General features: G+C 64.3%; 2 protein-coding genes across 3 annotated transcripts; one reads left to right on the top strand and one right to left on the bottom strand.

The window, feature by feature from the left end:
- Positions 1-5,172: 5,172 nt before the first annotated feature.
- Positions 5,173-8,103, bottom strand: LOC112987791 (sigma non-opioid intracellular receptor 1). Its single transcript, XM_064501044.1, has 4 exons — positions 7,907-8,103; positions 7,542-7,742; positions 7,259-7,351; positions 5,173-6,901 (listed from the first exon to the last, which is right to left on the bottom strand). The coding sequence occupies exons 1-4, from the start codon at positions 8,052-8,054 to the stop codon at positions 6,675-6,677; spliced, it is 669 nt and encodes a 222-aa protein (XP_064357114.1). The 5' UTR covers positions 8,055-8,103; the 3' UTR covers positions 5,173-6,674.
- Positions 8,104-8,299: 196 nt separating this feature from the next.
- LOC112987807 (galactose-1-phosphate uridylyltransferase) lies at positions 8,300-14,527 on the top strand. 2 transcript variants are annotated; one of them, XM_064501042.1, is made up of 11 exons: positions 8,300-8,374; positions 8,639-8,808; positions 8,886-8,961; positions 9,083-9,131; positions 9,222-9,351; positions 9,432-9,488; positions 10,226-10,348; positions 10,540-10,672; positions 11,291-11,374; positions 11,897-12,051; positions 12,175-14,527. In XM_064501042.1, the coding sequence occupies exons 1-11, from the start codon at positions 8,344-8,346 to the stop codon at positions 12,238-12,240; spliced, it is 1,074 nt and encodes a 357-aa protein (XP_064357112.1). In that variant the 5' UTR covers positions 8,300-8,343; the 3' UTR covers positions 12,241-14,527. The 2 variants fall into 2 exon arrangements, with proteins under 2 accessions (XP_064357112.1, XP_064357113.1); XM_064501043.1 differs by lacking the exon at positions 8,639-8,808 and having other exon boundaries at positions 8,306-8,374.
- Positions 14,528-17,193: the final 2,666 nt, after the last annotated feature.

Genomic DNA, 17,193 nt, shown 5'->3' with positions numbered 1-17,193 from the left:
GGGCTCTGCCCAAAGTTTTCCGCGGACCCCCCCCTCCTCCGCCGCGACCCCCGCCTCGGTCCCATCGGGAACCGGGTCCTCCTGTCCGCCCCACCGCGGACCTCACCCTCCGTCCCACGGGGGACCGCGTCCTCCCGGGACCCTCCCGCCGCGGACCCCGTCCCACCGCGGACCCCACGCTACCGGCACCTCCGTCGCGCCCCCGCCCCGGTGCCGCCGGGCCCCGCGATACCGGCGCCGCGGCCCCCCCTTACCGGGGCCGCCCGGGCCGCCAGGCTGGGGGTCTCCGCCGTGCCGCCGGCTCCGACGGCGCCGCCCGCGGTCGCCCCGCCGTCGCGGGGCACGGCCGCCTGCTCCGCCCGGTGCCGGCCCGCCGCTCACATGGCGCCGCCGCCGCCGATATTTCTTTTATTCCGCAGCAGATGAGGGTGGGTGGGATTTTTTTCCCCCCTCTTTTCTTTCTTTCTCTCTTTCTTCCTTTTTTTTTTTTTTTTTTTTTTTTTGCAACAAGTGGCAGGCGGGCGAGAAACACCCCTCCCCGCTCCCATTTGCTAGCGCACGGCAAGGGAGTCATCCGGGGAGGGCCGGGCTTCGCGGCCCCGGGGGGGCGCCCCGGCCCCGGGAGCCCCCGGGGCCGCCCCGCGCGGGGAGCGTGGGTGTGAGTGTGTGTGAGTGTGTGTGTGTGCGAGTGTGTGAGTGTGTGTGTGCGAGTGTGCATGCATGCACGGGGAGAGCTGCATGTGCATAGCGTGTGCACGATACCTGCCTGCAGGTGTGCGTGTGTGTGTGTGTGCGCACGCTGTCTCTGCACACGCGGTTGCGTGTGTGCACGCCTGAGGAGCTCAGCGTGCATTGCACGCCTGTGTGCGCAGGCACAGTGTTCAAGGGTGGGTGCGTGTGTGCACACACTCTGGGGGAGTGGAGCATGTGCATACGTGGTGGGCAAACACGTGTAAAGGCAATTGTGCATATATGCATCTTACCGGAGGGGGCTGAGCGCGTGCATTGCGTGTGTGTGCACATGTATCCGTATGCACTGCTGGGGAGCAGCAGTAAGTGCACATACGTGCACATCGGGAGCTGGGCGTGTGCATTTTGTGTGTTTACCTGTGGGTGTGCGAGGCCTGCGTGGGGCAAGGTGAGCGTGTGCCGTGTGTGCACAGGCAGGCGTGTGGGGGTACCCGCATGCCCGGCTGTGTGCGGGCTGCCGAGGGGCGCTCCAGGCGAGCTGCGGGTGCTGAGCTGCCTGCAAGAGCGGGGGAGCCCCCAGCATCCAGGTCTCTGCTGCTGTTGTTGCGTTTGCTCCGTTCTTGTTCTTCAAGCAAGACTAGCCTGGCTGGCATGCGTGTGCATACCTACATGTGCACGCATATATATGCGTGTTGCAAACATCCAGGCATGCACACACACGTATGCACACACTTGCATGCCTTCCCGTGCACACACACAGGTGCACATGCACACGCGTGCACACACACGTGTGGTTGCCCCCTCTCCCTCCAGCACCCGTTCGTCCCTGCGGTGACTCAGGCAGTGCTTCCAGGCTCCCCAGCAGCACTAGCACCCATCCCAGGGCATGCGCGTACACTCAGGGGGTGCCCAGCTGGGGCCTGATCCTGGTCCTGACGCCTATCGCTGGTCCCTGGGGTTGCCTCTTTCTGCAGGGCAGCCCAACTGCATCGTGGCGTGGCCTAGACCCCCAAACAGGCTTGCAGAGCCCCGGCCCCTTCTCTGTGTGGGCAGGATGAGGACACGCATCGCTCCATCACGGGGGGCTCAGCACCGCCAGCTTGCCCCGTGTCCCTGCTTACAGTTGGGTAAACTGAGGCACTGGGTGGGACTTGCCCCATCTGGACGTGGGGTGAAGCCGCAAGCTGGGGCAAGCGCCCAGCACCCTGGCCCCACTGCCACCCATACCCCCACTGGTACATCGCTCTGGGGGTGCCAGGTCCCATGGCAAACGTGGGGCTTTGCCCTGCCAGGAGCATCCCCGCAGCCTGGCTCCTCGGCGCAGGCTCGTCTGGAAAATGCGCCCCGTCCCCGTCCCTGGCTCGTCCCTAACCGCTGGGAGAGTAGGGCGGCTCCGGAGCCGGCAGGGCCCCCGGGCGCTGTTTATCTTTGCACAGGAGATAAAGCAGCTGTCGGCCATCCCGTTTCAGGTCTGGGCAGCTAGAGCTCGCCCTGGCCCATCCTCTCCCCCCGGTGTCTCGTTGCCCAGCGGATTTTGTGCTCCGCTGGCCCTGATGTGCCCCGCATCAGGCACCATGGTGACAATGGGGCTGCTCTGTGGCCCCTGGGGACCCAGGCGTCCGGGGAGCTCCCCCCGCTTGGGGCGAGGGGGCAAGGTGCCGCCGGCTGGTTTCTGCTCGGTTCCTCCTTCCAACCTCTGTGGTGGCAGCAGCAGCTCTGGGTGGGCTCTGCACACGTGTCACGAGGTGTGTCCGTGCTCAGGCCCCCGAGGCAGCGAGGAAGGCCGTGTCCCCACTCAGCAGCCTCTTTGCACCGCCAGGCTCTGGTGACGCTCCCGGCTAGAGAGAAAGAGAGATCCCCCAGACAAACAGGTATTGACGGCTGCGGCGGAGGCAGCGGCGGATAGATACTGTAGGTATAGACGGGCACGGCAGACAGCGGAGCAGATGGAGAGATACTCCAAAGAGAGAGATACTGCAGGAGGAATCGGGAGATAGATCCTGGGGGCTGATCAATACCCACTGCATGCGCCAGGATGGCAAGATAGAGCGAGCCGCAGGGGAAGGTGCTCGGTGGGCAGCAATGTGCATCTGTCTGCATGGGGCTCTGGGGCCCAGGGTGCTGGAGCTGGTTTGGGAGGAGACCTGAGCAGCCCTTCAGCAAGGGGACCGAGTTGGAGCCCTTGATCACCTCCAGCCACCCCTTGGGGGTTTGGTGTCCTTTGAGGTGCTCTGGAGTCCCACCTGGCCTCCAGGTACCGGTACCTAAGTCTACAGATCTGTCCTGGTCACATCCACCAGCCCTGCAGGGACATCCCTGTTGGCATCTCAGAGGGTTCTGGGCATCCGCATGCGGGCAACCGGATGGGCCCTGCTCCTGTCCCCGAAGACCCGGCAGGAGCTCTGGAGTGAGGAGAAGTCACGCCGGAGCCGCGGTGGCACAGGATAACGGAGCCATGCTCGGCACCACTGGAGCAGCACCCAGCAGCTTCGGGGACACCTGTCGAGCAGTGGGGCAATTTGGGGGGCGTTGCTCTGGGTACAGCCCTGCTGGCTGGGGCGACATGCTGGGATGAAGGGACCTGTCGAGCAGTGGAGCATGAGCAACGCGTGGGATGAGAGGAGCCACCTGCCCAAGGGTGCTGTTACCCCCCCCAGGCACCGGATCCAGCCCCCCATTGCCTCTCCGAAGGGGGCAAGGGGCACCCTGACTGCAGCCCTGGGTGACCATGGTGAGTTGTCCCCCACCCTGTCCCTCAGTTTCCCAACCTGAGTCAAATGATCTCAAGCCTTGGGGAGATGGGTCACTCCAGCATGAGTAAGGGCATGGATGGCTCTGAAGGAGGAGGAGAGGGGAGGAAGGGACCGATCCCTGTCTGCTGGGGACATTTAACTGCTCCGTAACAGGCTGCAAATGCCAGCCCCAAGGGGCAGGGCTGCTTTTTGGCAGCCCTCAGCCCGGCCAGGGGCTGGGATACCCCCGCCCGCAAGGGGGTTATTGACACGGCCGCTGTGGAAAACACCGCTGAGATTGTTCACACTAATGTTATTTAGCAGCAATATTTCCGTAATAAAAGAAATCAATGGGCAAGAGAAAAGACCTGTCCAGAGCTTTGATTTTCTCATTTTAATGGCATACTTATTTACTCCCACCACCGCGCCCATTGGATTTTCATTACGTGGCCTTCGCTGTAAGTGGAGCGGTATTGATACGAGCTGCTGAGTTAGCACCTTCCTGCACACGCCGACGCAGGATTACTCATATTCCTCGACCGGCCGCCCGCTAAACCCGCGGGGCCGGGTGCCGGCACCCCACCGGGCTGCCTGCACCCGGCCACGCACACGCGCACGCACACCCTGCCCGTACACCCTGCGCTTACCGCTGGTGCCCTTTCTGCACGGACGTGCACGGCTCCGCAGAGGTCCTTGCAGCCAGTCCCGTGCACAAGCGACGGCCCACGTGCATGCTTGGGGCGCGCGTGTGCATCTCCACATCTGGTTGTCCACGCGCTCGTGGCCCACCTTGTCCCAGCATGGGGGGACACTGCCTCGCTGCCCTCCCTGTGGGGACACCGTGGCAGACCAGCGGCCTGTGTGATGGTACCAACACCATCATGGCACAGCCATCGGCATCAGCCGCGGAGGCAGAGGAAGAAGGTGGTGGCAGCTACGTCACCACAGGGGAGCAGTCACTGCAGACGGGGAGACTTGGTGGCTCAGGCTGAAGGTTTGGGGTCCAGCCCAGCCAGAATGGCTCAGCTCTGCCCTTCAGGTCCGTTTCCCCCTCGTTGAGTCTGCCCCTTCCTCAGGGTCAGCTTGGACATGCGTCCAAGCGGCTGGAGCTGGGCAGCACCACGTGCCTCCGAACTCATCCCTGAGGAGCCCCTCAAGTCCCCTCCCACGCGCAGATGTTTTCCAGCGTGCTTTGCCCCAAAGGCCTCGTCACGCGGCCAGGCTGCGCAGAAGGAACATCTCACCACGCCTGGTCCATCAAACATGCAGCCAGAGCATTGCCCAGGGACGCACGCCGGGGGAGGCCCCAAACCGGACCCCCAACCAGGCACGTCTACACTGCGAGCTGGCATCGACCATTTTGCCATGGGCACTGTCCCCTGAAGGAGAGAGCTTTCCGGACTCCTGGGTCCCCAGTGCAAAGGCAGCCGTGACGGCTAGCTCAGGCTTTCAGTCCTGAGCAACTGCGCTGGAAAGAGGAGTAACAGCACCATCTCCTGCCGGCTTGTGGGAATGGAGAAGCACCCGATCCCGCCCAGCACCCACCCTCCCAGATCCTATGGCCCAGGTTGGGACCCACTGCAGGGGCTCAGCCTGGCATCTGGCAGGGCTGGTGGGGGACGCCGAGCTCCTCCCAGCCACCAAGGGCACCCTCTGCTCCAACGCTGAGCCAGGAGCACCCGGACAGAGCCTGACCCAGTGCCTTTCCCGCACCCCAGCACGCTCCAGAGACTCTCCCAAGAGCCCAAACTGGTCGGATGAACATGTTTATTACTGACATCTTTTTTTTTGAGTGGCAAGTTCAGAAGTAGCCCATGTGCAGGGCTGCTGGTTGGTGGGACGAGGACAGTCTGAGGAGCAGCAGGAGGGACAGGCTGCAGGCCTGGTGGCCAGGGTGGCCACATCACTTTGGGAACCGCGCTGAGGTTAAAGCCCTCCACCAAGGAGCCTAGCAGTGAGCGGAGCTGGGGTGCAGCTGGGGGGGCCCGGGGCTCCCAGCTGCATGCCCTGTTCGCTCCCTTTGTGCCAGCTCCCTCCATGGCCGGACCCTGGTGCTCCGTGGGGCCGTTCCCGGGCTGAGCAAGGAGCTGATCCGGGCTCTCCGCTCCTGCGGGGAGCAGGGCTGCCGTCCCCCCGGCAGGCCTCCGGTCAGCGCCTCCATCAACCCATTAGTTAGAGATGGAGGCAGCAGGGACGGGAGATTCAGGGACGTCGGGGCCGGGGTATCTCAGCCAGGGGAAGTGTTCGGAGGGGTGAGGTCCTGTCCTGAGCTAATATAGAGGTCTGGGCGCCCACAGCACCTCCCGGCTGGTGCTCCCCAGCACCCGCAGACACTACCTATGTGCATAGCCTGGGGGCCACCGCAGAATGGGCTCTCGGTTAAGGCGACAGACGGTGGCGCTCCCCTTTTGGGGGAATGGATGGGGGGGGGGGGACCAGGGGAAAGGGACCCTCTTCCAGCCTCCGCCCCTCTGAGCGACTTGCACGCTGGGACAGACCTCCGGCACAGAGGCCGGGCGTCCCCCGGCTGCCTGGGGGTCCCAGCACAGAGTGGCCTCTGGCCTGTGCCAGGGGGACACTGTGTGCTGCCAAAACACATCAGCCGGGCTCCGAGCCACCGGGAGGAGCTGCCAGCTGGACAGGTTGCTCTCTGCACTGACCGCAGCCCGGGGCAGCTCGCCAGCCCAGGAGGAGATGGGGAGCCTCGCAGCGTCCCTCTACGCCGCGTGCTGCCCGCAGAGACGCGTCTCTGGAAGCTTTCCCCACGCTCCCTGCCCTGAGAGGGATGGTGCAGCCTGGCTTGCACTGGCATTGTCTTCCTCACGTCTCAGGAGCTGCGGGAATTTTGTGGAGCCTGGGGACGGGCAGCCCCAGCTCCTCTGAGAGCACAAAGGGGCCTTCATGTCTCGCAAGGCCGCTCTGGTGCAAGGCAGCTGTCCCTGGCAGATGGAAAAGCGGGAGAAGGCTCTGCACTAAAGGGGACAGGCGAGGGGGAGAGGGAACTGGGGATCCGCACTGCTGCGACTCTGCCACGGTCCATCCGTCCTGGCACCCGCTGGTGCAGGGTGCAAGGTCGGCTTGGTGCTCAGCCGAGCGGGCACGGGGGGAAGGTCGGAGAGAGTGGGAGAGGCGCAGGGGATCTGCTGCCTCTGCTAGAGCCTGGTCCCGGGAAGGAGGAGGAGGAGAAGGAGGGAGGAAGGCTGGGAGAAGAGGAGCCGGCTCTACCTTGCAGAGCACCCCGGCGAGCCGGGCTCAGCAAGCCATAGTGCTGAAGAAGGCACTGGCTTCCAGGAGCAGGCCCTTGGCGTAGACCCGCAGGGTGTAGAAGAGGGTGACGAAGTCCTGAGTGCTGAAGAGGGTGTCAGCCAGGGCGAAGGCGAGCGTGGAGGGGATGAAGCCCCGGCCGTACTCCACCATCCAGGTGCCCGCGCTCCACTGCACGGACGTGGCCTCTCCCGCCTGGTGCACGATGGTGTCCCCTGCCAACACATGGCCGCGGTGTTGCTCCCACCGGTGGGTGGTGCTCCTGGATCGTGCCCAAAGAGGGGATGTGCGGGCCCCAAAACTGCAGGGCTGAGCACCCCGAACTATGTGCCCCACGCCGGGCAGGCCTCTAAGCCCTCTCCAGCCTTGGTTACCCCTCGCTGGGGTGACCAGCCACTTCTCTGTTACTGGCACCCACTAAGATGCTGGGAGCTGCTCAGGGGTGATGAAGCCCCCCATCCTGAGCTCCTGGCTCCTGCCGGCTGCAAGGGGGAGGCCCTGCGTCACAGCAGCGACGTGGCTACGGACAGGCACGCGTGCAACCCGTAGGGCGCCGCTGCCCCTGGGCTTACCCGGATAGTAGATCTCACTTTTGGTGGTTCCCTCCTTCCACTGCCGGAAGGTCCCCGAGATGACGGTGTCAGAGATATCCGCCCAGTACCGACCTGCGAGAGCACAGGCAGCACCGGCTCAGCGCGAGCCTGCCCCGAGGGGACGGGGACAACTCGGCGGCTGAGCTCAGAGCCAAGGAGCCGTGGGGAAGGACACCGGCCCCGCGGCCTCGGCGCAGCCCGGGCAGGCACTGAAGAGCGTGGACCGGGACTGGGACCAGCCCCCCGCCGCGAGCCCCCTTACCCGAGTGGCCACCGGTGTCGACGGCGGTGCCGAAGAGCAGCACGTACTCGGTGAGCGAGGCGTGCAGCAGGCACATGGAGCCCATCCAGCCGCCCGCGTTCACGAACACCCACTGCAGGTCCTCGTCCGGCAGGATGTGGCCCGGGTGCTTCCTCCGCAGCTCCACGATGATCTTGGAGAAAGCCAGCTCGTGGTCCAGCCCTGCAGCACCCGAGGGTCGCCGTGAGGCCCTGCCGGCCCCCCAGCCGCCCTCCTCCGGCCGCGGGGCCCGGCACCTCCCCCGGGCCCGGCCCCCCGGCCCCCCCCGCCCGCTCGGGCCTGCCCCGCCGCCCGCTCGGGCCTGCCCCGGGCCGGCGGCCGCGTACCGGCGTGGTGCCGGGCGAGCTGGGCGATCTCGGCCGCCTGGAACTCGTAGCGCTTGGCGGCGAGCCAGGCCCGCAGCCCCTGGAGCAGCAGCGCCAGGGCGCCCAGCGCCAGCCCGGCCCGCAGCGCCCGCGGCCCCGGCACCCCCATGCCGCCCGCCCGCCGCCGCCCCGCCCCGCCGCCCCGCCCCCGCCGCGCCCGCGCCCGCGCCCACGCCATGCCCGCGCGCCCGCGCCCGCCCGCGCGAGCCCGAGCCCCAGCCCGGCGCGCGGGGCCGCCGCCGCCGCGGGGGCGGGGCGGGGGGCGGGGCTGGAGCGGCGGGGCGGGGCGGGCTCGGCCGACCGGGGCGGGGCGCGCAGGGCAGGGGGCGGGGCTGGAGGGGGCGGGGCGAGGAGGGCGGGGGCGGGGCCGGCGTGGCGGGGCGGGGCCGCGCAGCGCCATGGAGGCGGCCGGGCCCTTCCGCGCCAGCGGTACGGGGTCGGGGCGCGCCGGGGCTGCGGGGCCCCGCCGGGGGCAGCGCCGCCGCCAGTGGGGCGAGGCGGGAAGAGGGGGCGGGAGGGGCCACCTGCCCTCCCCCCTCCCCGGCGCTGGGGTGGCCTCGCACTAGCCCCTGGCTAGTGGTTCCGGCCTTGGGGCTAGCGGGAGTTTGCCATGTCCCCGGGCCAAGCTCCCGGGGGGGGTGGCGGTGGTGCCCCCGCGGTGCCCCTCCACGGCGCGGCCCTCTCTGCCCGCAGAGCACCAGCACACTCGCTACAACCCGCTGCGGGCCGACTGGGTGCTGGTGTCGGCCCACCGCGTGCGGCGGCCCTGGCAGGGGCAGGTGGAGGAGCCGCCCGCCGAGGACGTGCCCCCCTGGGACCCCAACAACCCCCTGTGCCCTGGCGCCAGGCGGGCCAATGGCGAGGTACCCGCCGGCCGGCACCGGGTTTGGGGGACCCCCCCCCTTGCCTGCGCCCCTGACGCCCGCCTCGCCCCGCGCAGGTGAACCCCCCGTACGAGAGCACCTTCGTCTTCCCCAACGACTTCCCTGCCCTGCAGCCGGACGCCCCTGAGCCGGGTGAGGCCTTGCGTGTGCCAGCAGGCCCCATGGCGGCCACCATGGGGCTGGGGGGCTGCCGGCCGGGCCCAAGGGGGTGCCCGTGGCTCAGCCACCCCATCTGTCCTCTGTCCCTCCGCAGGCGGCAGCGACCACCCCTTGTTCCGCGCGGCGGCTGCCCGGGGCGCGTGGTAGGTCCTCGTGGGGTGTTCGAGGCGGCGCCGGGGGCGGGGGGTGAGCCCGGGCGCCCCCAGTCCCGTGTCTCTCTGCCTCCTCCACAGCAAGGTGATGTGCTTCCACCCGCGGTCGGACCTGACGCTGCCCCTCATGTCTGCGGCCGAGGTCCGGGCCGTCGTGGACAAGTGGGCCGAGCTGGCGGCCGAGCTGGGCGCTGCCTACCCCTGGGTGCAGGTGCGTGCACGCCGCGGTGGGGGGCTGCGACGCTGGGGGGTCCCGCGCCAACCCGCTCTCTGGCACGTCTCGCCCCGCAGATCTTCGAGAACAAGGGAGCCATGATGGGCTGCTCCAACCCGCACCCCCACTGCCAGGTGAGTGCCGAGCCCGGCCGTCCCGCCGGTGTCCCAGGCCAGCCGGGAGCTCCCCTGGGGGACCCCGCGACGGCAAACGCTCGCGGGGCGAGCGAACACAGATCCTGCCCTGAACTGGGTGCCTGGGCCCAAAGCAGCCCCAGCGCTTCCTGCGAGGAGGACCCCCTCCCCGGTGCCCGTCCGACCACCTCCCCTCTTGGGGACTGTCCCTTGCGGCTGCCGCGCGTCTGGCTATCCGCTTGGTGGCAGCACGGGCCTGCAGATGGGGAGCTGGGCTGGGCATCCCTGTGTACCCAGGGTTTCAGAGCCCCTTGCTGGGGGGGGCATGGCCAGATGCCCCCCAGCTTGACCCCAGCTTGACCAGGTTTTAGTGAGGGGGCTGTGATACGAGCCTGGAGCGGCTGGGAGGGGATGGTGAGGGTCTGCAGAGCTGCCCGTCCATCCTGGTGCTCCCAGCCCTGCCTCAGGTTGTCCTATTTGCTTCAGGCCTGTCCCCGGAGGGTCAGGAAGGCTTTTTGTTCCACGTATTTTGTGGTGCCCCCCACCCTACCTCCATCCCCAAGCTTTGGAAGAGGGAGGGGGTCCTGACCTGGATTTGGGTTGGGGGTCTCGGTAGGCTGGGAGTTAGGCAGGCTCCATAGGGTGGGCACAGGTGGGCAAGATCTCATCCAAGGCAGGGAGAATGGGGGGGGGGGGGCAGGTAACCGTGTCCTTGTGCCCTGCTTCCCCCCTCCCAGATCTGGGCCAGCAGCTTCCTCCCGAATGAGGCCCAGCTGGAAGAGCGGACCCAGCGGGAGTACCTGAGCCAGCACGGCGTGCCCATGCTGCTGGAGTACGCCGAGCAGGAGGCCCGCAGGAAGGTGAGGACGGGTCTGTTGTGCCTTCCCTTGAGAGCTGGCAGCATGGATGTGCTGGGGGGACAGCACGGGGCCCCCACTCCTTCCAGCCCCCAGCAGCGGGGCCCGTGGGAGCTGGGAGCACGTGAGCCCGGGGCTGGGGTCTGTGGGGTGACGAGCCGGCGCACGGCTCCGTCGAGTGGTGTGTCTTGCAGGAGCGGCTGGTGGTGGAGAACGCGGACTGGCTGGTCGTGGTGCCCTACTGGGCCACGTGGCCTTTCCAGACCCTGCTGCTGCCTCGCCGTCACGTCTGCCGCCTGCAGGACCTCCGCGAGGGCGAGAGGGACAGTGAGTGGCTTTGTACCCCGTTACTCTTGCTTGGTCTGGCTGGGTGGTGCATGGTCCCCTCTGCTGTTAGGAGGAAACTCCCCCCAGCAGCCTGGCTGATGCGGGAGGGTCCTGCATCCCCACGGGGAGCAGGGCTGGGTGCGGGATGGGCAGGGGTCAGCTCAGTGGGAGTTGGGCTCCCTGTTTGTTATCCTCTGGGCTGGCAGGCGAGCCCGTCCCGTCCAACCTCCCTGGCGTGGCGCAGGTGGGGACAGAACTCAGGTGTCCGGGATGTGACCATACTGGTGGGGGACCGAGAACCCTTTTTGGGGTGGTGAAGCACATGGCGCCCGATGCTCTTGCAATGCTGGCTGATCAGGACCGGGTGCTCCTCCAGCCTCATTGCCTAGACACTGTGCATCTGAATATGCGGGAAGGGGAGCAGGTGGCCAGCCTATCCCTCTTCGCTGTCACTGATGTCCCTGGCGAGCTCGGATGGCAGCTCGCTGTGGCGGCGCTGCCCGGGGAGGGGTGCCCTGGGTGAACACCCCCAGCCGGCTGCACTGCCCCCCCTCTGGGCCGCGAGGAGAGGCAGGCTGGCCAGCTCAAGGAGCGACTACGCTGGCGCTTCCGTTGCAGGCCTGGCGTCCATCATGCAGAGGCTTCTCATCAAGTATGACAACCTCTTCGAAGTCTCCTTCCCCTACTCCATGGGCTGGCACGGTGAGTGGCTGGATTGGGGGAGCTGGGTAGATGCCTGGGACCATCTCATTCACCCTGTGGTGCCCGTCTGCTCCTGGCAGAGGATCAGACCCATTGCTTGGGCCAGGCTTGGTTTGCTCAGGCATGAGGAGCTGGCGTGGAAAGCCAGGACTCTTGGGTTCCCTCCACAGCATGGGAAGGGGAGAGGACGTGATGGTTAGTGGGGAGGCTGAGTACCCAGCTCTGCTGGGGAGTGGGATACAGCTGTGGGGAGGGCATGCAGACCACCTTGCCTCAGTTTCCCCTACTCATGTTGTTGATCACTTGGGGGGGTCCAAGCACCAGGGATACAGAGGCAGAGGAGCTGCATGCTCCCGTCTTCTGGCTCTTTCCCTCAGTGCCCTGAAGGCTGTGATGCTTGTGCCCTTTGGGTTTTCAGTGTGGGGCTGGAGTGCCGTGTCCTCTGTGTCCCTGTCCCCTCCCCAGTGGGGCAGGGAGCTGGGCAGGGCGTGGTCTCACGCACAGCACTTGCACACCTGGCAGGAGCCCCCACGGGCCCTTACCTGGAGGAGGACTGTGGGCACTGGCAGCTCCATGCCCACTATTACCCACCCCTGCTCCGCTCTGCCACTGTCCGCAAGTTCATGGTCGGCTATGAGATGCTCGCCCAGGCACAGAGAGACCTCACGCCGGAGCAGGTGAGCGTGGGGCAGGGCTGGCGAAGGGGGTGGGAAGGGCACCATGTTAGCAGGAGCCGCAGCGACCCGTGCCGGAGCCATCCCTGGGATCTGCCCGGCTGACCCTCGTACTCTGCCCCGCAGGCTGCTGAGCGCCTGAGGAACCTCCCCGAGGTGCACTACAAGCACAGGCCCAAGGAGGCATCGTGAGGAGCGGCAGTGGAGTTGGCCCTTGGCTTTGCTTGGCAGGGCCAGGACGAGGAGTCACTGGATGGCGGGGAGAGCTAGGCTGAGGCCTGTCTCACGTCACTTGTGAGCCCTCTCGTTTCCTTCCTTCTCCTGAGCCTTGTCACAGCTGGGCCTGGCTTGTGGGCCAGTTTTGCCTGCTGGTGTACAGGTAACCCCGGTCCTAATCCTGCTGCATCCATGTGCAGGTGATACTATTCCCGCTGTCTCCTTCCTCATCCCACGTTGTGTCTTCCTTCCTCCATAGAGTGCTGTTATCAGCACTGAAGGGCTTACCCTCCTCCCAAACCAGTCTCTTACTGGTGGAGCTGGGAATGATGCTGGTGGGTTTGCCCGCCCCAAGGAAGGGCACAGCCCCTCTGTCCAATAAAACCCTTAAGCAAAGCGCGTCTGCCTGCGGCCTGGTGGCTCTTGGCCCCAGATGGGAGGGTACGGGTGTGTGCAGGGGTCTCTTCCGTAACTGCTGCGGGGCTAATAACCTTGGGGACTGCAAAGGAGGTGCCAGGTAGTCCTGTGCCACCTGCTGCTGTCTGTGGCTCTGCATTGCCTCCTCTTCCTCCCTGGAGGGAGCTCTGAGCCTGTCCCTGAGAGCTGCAGGCTCAGGAAGGAGCTGACAGCACAGAGGTGTTTGTGCCGCTCAAGATTTACCCATGCCCTCCTAGGAGGGGGCTGAGGCCTGGCAAACTTGCTGCATGGAGACTCCTGGCTGTGGCTCCCTGGCCGCAGGCAGAGGCTGAGCGCGCAGAGCCTCTGCTCCAGGGCAGGACTGAGCCACGGCGCTGCTCCTCTTCCTCCACTCTGCTTGGGGCCGTGGCTGCCCTCCTGCCCGCTGCACACCAGCAGGTACCGGGGTGCTCTACGGGGCTGCGTGTGCTGATGGGATGCAGCGAGGGGCTGGATTTTTGGTGAAGCTGAGCCCAAAGGGGATGCGGGTGGGTCCGGCTGAGCTCACCGTGCTGCCAGCCCCTCCGTGCCCACCCTGTGGGGCTGGGGGAGCAACAGCCTGGCCTCCGGGCTGGAGGGATGCTGCAAACAGCTCTGTGGTCTCTGCTTCCCCCTTGCAGCCCCTTCCCCTTGCTCCTGGGGCTGGGGAAAACCCAGGGACCTTGCAGGGGTCGGTCCCGGGCAGTGATGCAGGGCTGGCACTGGGGCCGATTTGGAGGGTGCAGGTCGGGGTGTGCCCCGATGGGGATGTTCATCGCGTGGTGCTGGGTGCTAAGCACTGTCTGCTGTCGTGTTCTAAGGCAATTTTTTTTTAATTGTCACCAAAGATCCATTCTCTTAGCTCCCTAACGAGGCCTGTATTATTGTGAAGTCTGTAATTGGTCTCCTGGGGGCTAGAAATATCTTGCAAGGAGGTGAATGTTCTCCTCCGGACTGATTTGCTACCTGCTAAACAACAATTTCTGGCAAGTGCTGCTTCACCCTCCCCAGGTCCGTGCATTGCTCCTGTATCACTGCCCTGCCGGGACAGTGTGCGGCTCCAGGGGAGCTCGGAGCCGGGCTGGAGGTGGGTGCTGAGCCCCCTCCTCCCATGCTTCACCCCATCACAGAGCCAGTCTCATCACCCAGGCTCAGGCCTCCACCTGGGCTGCAGGTGTCCGAGTGCTCTCCCAGCATCGCCGGGAAGCTGCGGTCCCACGCGATGGCGGTGGGCAGCAGTGCGTGGACCTGCGTAGCTCATGGGGTGACCTTCAAGCTTGGAGCCATCGTTCAGCATGGGGACAGGAGGAAGGGAGATGCCCCAGCTCAGAGCCAGGCCTTTTGCAAACTTTTTTATTGTTTCCCGGGACAGCCAGTGCCTGTGCAGCGTTTGGGTGCTGGGAAGCGAAGGGATGCGGCACGGCTCTGCCACCGTCTCGTTTGCAGTCGCCGTCCCTTCGTGAGCACATTTGCGACAACCCAGCTTCAGATTTGCCTGGCTTTCCCCAGGGCCTGGAAAAGCGGCAGCGAATTGGCTTAAATATGTGAATCCAGATTGGGGTAATTAACCACTGAACCGGTTGTAACGAAGCTAGTCATCTTTCCCTGCACGCATAGTTAGCTCTGATTTAATAGGCCACCGGCTCCGTGCCTGGTCCGCATCGCGTCAGCCCAGAGCCGTAAATGAAACTTGCAATAAGTCAAGCGGTATTAAACTTTACAGTTGCCGTCTTTAAAAACAAGACACTTTCTCTAATAAATCAGAACAAGTGGGATTGTAAATATCAAGGCAGGATCCATATTGCTTAATTAAACAGTGCCTAATGAACAGCCAGTTTGTTGCGTTGTGATTTAGGATGAAAGCTAGGGAGACGGTGTATGCTGAGGACCGCAGGTGCCCACGCGGGCTGCCCTTCCTGCCAGGTAGCAGCTGCTGGAGATTAGCTGCTGCTAGAATAGCTCTGAGCTGGGGTAAGTGGTGGGTGGGCTATCTTTTATTTTTATTTTTTTTCCAAAAATGTTTCCTGCTGTGGAGAACTTCAGAGGTGGTGTCACCTGTAGCCTGAGGAGGAGAAGCATGGGGATATGGCTGGCTCTCCTGGGGAGCCGGCAATGGCTGTGAGAGCTGGACCCTGGCATCTGGGCTGCACCAAGCTTCCCCCCGTTCCCTGCAACAGGCGACAGATCCACCTCCGCTTGCTTGGGTATTTTTAACTTGTGTATGAGGGGGTGGGAAAGCCCAAGCGGAAGAGACGGAGCGGTTTTGCTAGGCATGGGAAGGCGAGGGCGGCTCGTGTCTGCAGGAGTCGGGACTGAGCCAGTGCAGACGAAGCAGCTGGTGGCTGCGGCTCTGTGCAGCTGGGATGCAAATGCATTGCAATGCATAGGAACCCTCACTGCCTTGCTATAGAGCCCTGGAGCCTTTTATATTTTGGTGGTTAAAATGCAGCTCTACTAAAAAAAAAAAAACCCTCCACCAACAAAAAAACCAAATGTGGGGTGTATCGTTGGATTTACAGGGAAGAGATTACAAGCATCTAGACCAGTGCAGGATAGCGGAGCAGCTGGAAGGGAGCTGTCCCCTTGCTTTTGGCCTGGCAGTGTTGAAGGGAAACTGAGGCTGTCAGAGCTTGATGCCGCTATGAGGGGAATTGCCTGCATTTTCCCTGCCCTGTGCTGTGACAGCAGGGTCACCCCTGTCCTGAGCCCTAGGAGCCACCTTCCCACAGCAAGGCCTTTGGGGAAGCCCAAAGCCACACTGCCACTTGGTTGCGGAGAGCTTGTTCAGGGTCTTTAACACTCAGACCAGTGTGCTGGGCTGAGATTTCAGCCTGGGGAGCAAGTATGTGTTGGGTATTGCCGCTTGGCACTGCTCAACACCTAATACCCAGCCTCATTGTCTCAGCTGGGAGACATCTCCTGCACCACTTCCCCCGAGAGGGGCAATGTCCCAGCCTGGAGCCAGCTGCATGGAAAACTGCTGAGTTTAGTCCTGAAAAGCCATCTCCCTTCTTCCGCCTCGTTTTCCACCCACCATCACCAAATACCGACGATGGAGAGCTGAGATCAGGTCTCCTGTGTGCGCTCCCTTCCCGGCAGCACCGCCGGGGCGGGGAGGAGGGATGGGGCATAGGGATGATGTGCAGCGTGAACCCGGCCGCGAGCACGCGTGCAGCGTGGTGGAAATGCCACAGCTGTGCTCCAAGCGCTGCTCCTCTGGGGTCCGGCTGGTGTAGCTCTGCTCCTGGCCACACATCAAAATGGGTTTTACATGGGCAAATCCGTCCTCTGAAGTCCTTGCACTGGGCCGCTCCAGGAGGGAAAGAGGAGGGCAACCAGGGAAGACGACAGGGAGAGCAAGGGGGGACTGAGCGAAGGAGCAAAGTGAGAGATGAAGCTTTTTGGTGGCTGCCCTCCGGCATGGAGTTAATGCATTAAAAACACATCAAGATCCCATGGAGACGTTTGCTCTCACCGTGGCATGTCAATAGAGCTGTGAGGGATTAGGAAAGGGTGGTGGTGTGTCTGTGCTGCTTTCCAGGCCTGAGTCGGCATGTTGGCACGTCTCATGCTCTGCAAGGAGCAAGGTATTAGCCCAGTGGGGATGCGGAGATTTAGAGCCACTCGAGGAGGGATGACCAGAAACTTAGTCTCATTTTCATCTGTTTTTCTGATGCCACTGAAACAAATGGGTCAGGCTATGAAGGGCAGTGGTTTTCCCAGAGCTGCTGGAGCCTTGCATTGACTGAGGGGAAAAATGAAGCATCCACCCTGGGCTGCAGGACTGCCCATCTCCATCATCTCCCGTGTTGGGCAGGAGGATGCTTGTGCCCTTTTGGTGGGTGTCAAGTGATAAAGCCAAGCGGCAAGGTCAGACTGCTTTGTTCTCAGCCCAGTCCCTTCTGTGAGAACCATTTATCAGCCAGAAGCTGGAGGACTCCTGACCAGGCCCATGGGAACCGGTGCCTCCTGGGAGGAAAAAACCTCTCGTCCGGAGGAGAGCAAAGTCTAGCAAAGCACCCTTGGCAAAGGCAGCCCTGCCGAGCGAGGCCTGCTGCCCAAGCAGGTCGGGGTGCGATGTGTGGGTTGGTGGAGGAAGTTTTGGGGCGTGTGGGGTGCCAGGACACAGCCCTGAGAGCAGCAAGGCTCAGCTGGGGCTCAGGACGTGGTCCTGATACAGACCAGACATTGCACAGCCAGTCCGGCTGGAGACCTGCTTTTGGGATCTGGCGAGGAGCTCTGGCAGGGCAGACGATGCTGGACTTCGCTAAGCCCGGAGGACAGATATGTGCGCCATGTCAGACAACCAGCATCACCCAAAGGTCTTGCTCCTGCATATTGGGAGGCCCAGAACAGCGCCAGTTCCGACACTTGACTCCCTCTGCAGCCATGGGTGAGTCTCACAGCCCCTGGGGGAGACGGAGCTCCAGCCCGGCACGTTCATCACCTTCAGCTACACATGCATGTCCTCAGCACCCGCCAAAGAGTGTCTGG

Source organism: Dromaius novaehollandiae, chromosome W, assembly GCF_036370855.1.
Source record: "Dromaius novaehollandiae isolate bDroNov1 chromosome W, bDroNov1.hap1, whole genome shotgun sequence".
Taxonomy (NCBI): domain Eukaryota; kingdom Metazoa; phylum Chordata; class Aves; order Casuariiformes; family Dromaiidae; genus Dromaius; species Dromaius novaehollandiae.
Note: the sequence above shows the minus strand (reverse complement) of the source record. Positions and strands in the feature narration are given on the sequence as shown.

Coding starts and splice junctions, on each gene's coding strand:
- LOC112987791 (XM_064501044.1), bottom strand. CDS start 8,054: ATGGGGGTGCCGGGGCCGCGGGCGCTGCGGGCCGGGCTGGCGCTGGGC. Junction 7,743..7,906: donor GCTCGCCCGGCACCACGCCG/GTACGCGGCCGC, acceptor CGGGTGCTGCAG/GGCTGGACCACGAGCTGGCT. Junction 6,902..7,258: donor AAGTGAGATCTACTATCCGG/GTAAGCCCAGGG, acceptor ATGTGTTGGCAG/GGGACACCATCGTGCACCAG.
- LOC112987807 (XM_064501042.1), top strand. CDS start 8,344: ATGGAGGCGGCCGGGCCCTTCCGCGCCAGCG. Junction 8,809..8,885: donor CCAGGCGGGCCAATGGCGAG/GTACCCGCCGGC, acceptor CGCCCCGCGCAG/GTGAACCCCCCGTACGAGAG. Junction 10,673..11,290: donor CCGCGAGGGCGAGAGGGACA/GTGAGTGGCTTT, acceptor CTTCCGTTGCAG/GCCTGGCGTCCATCATGCAG.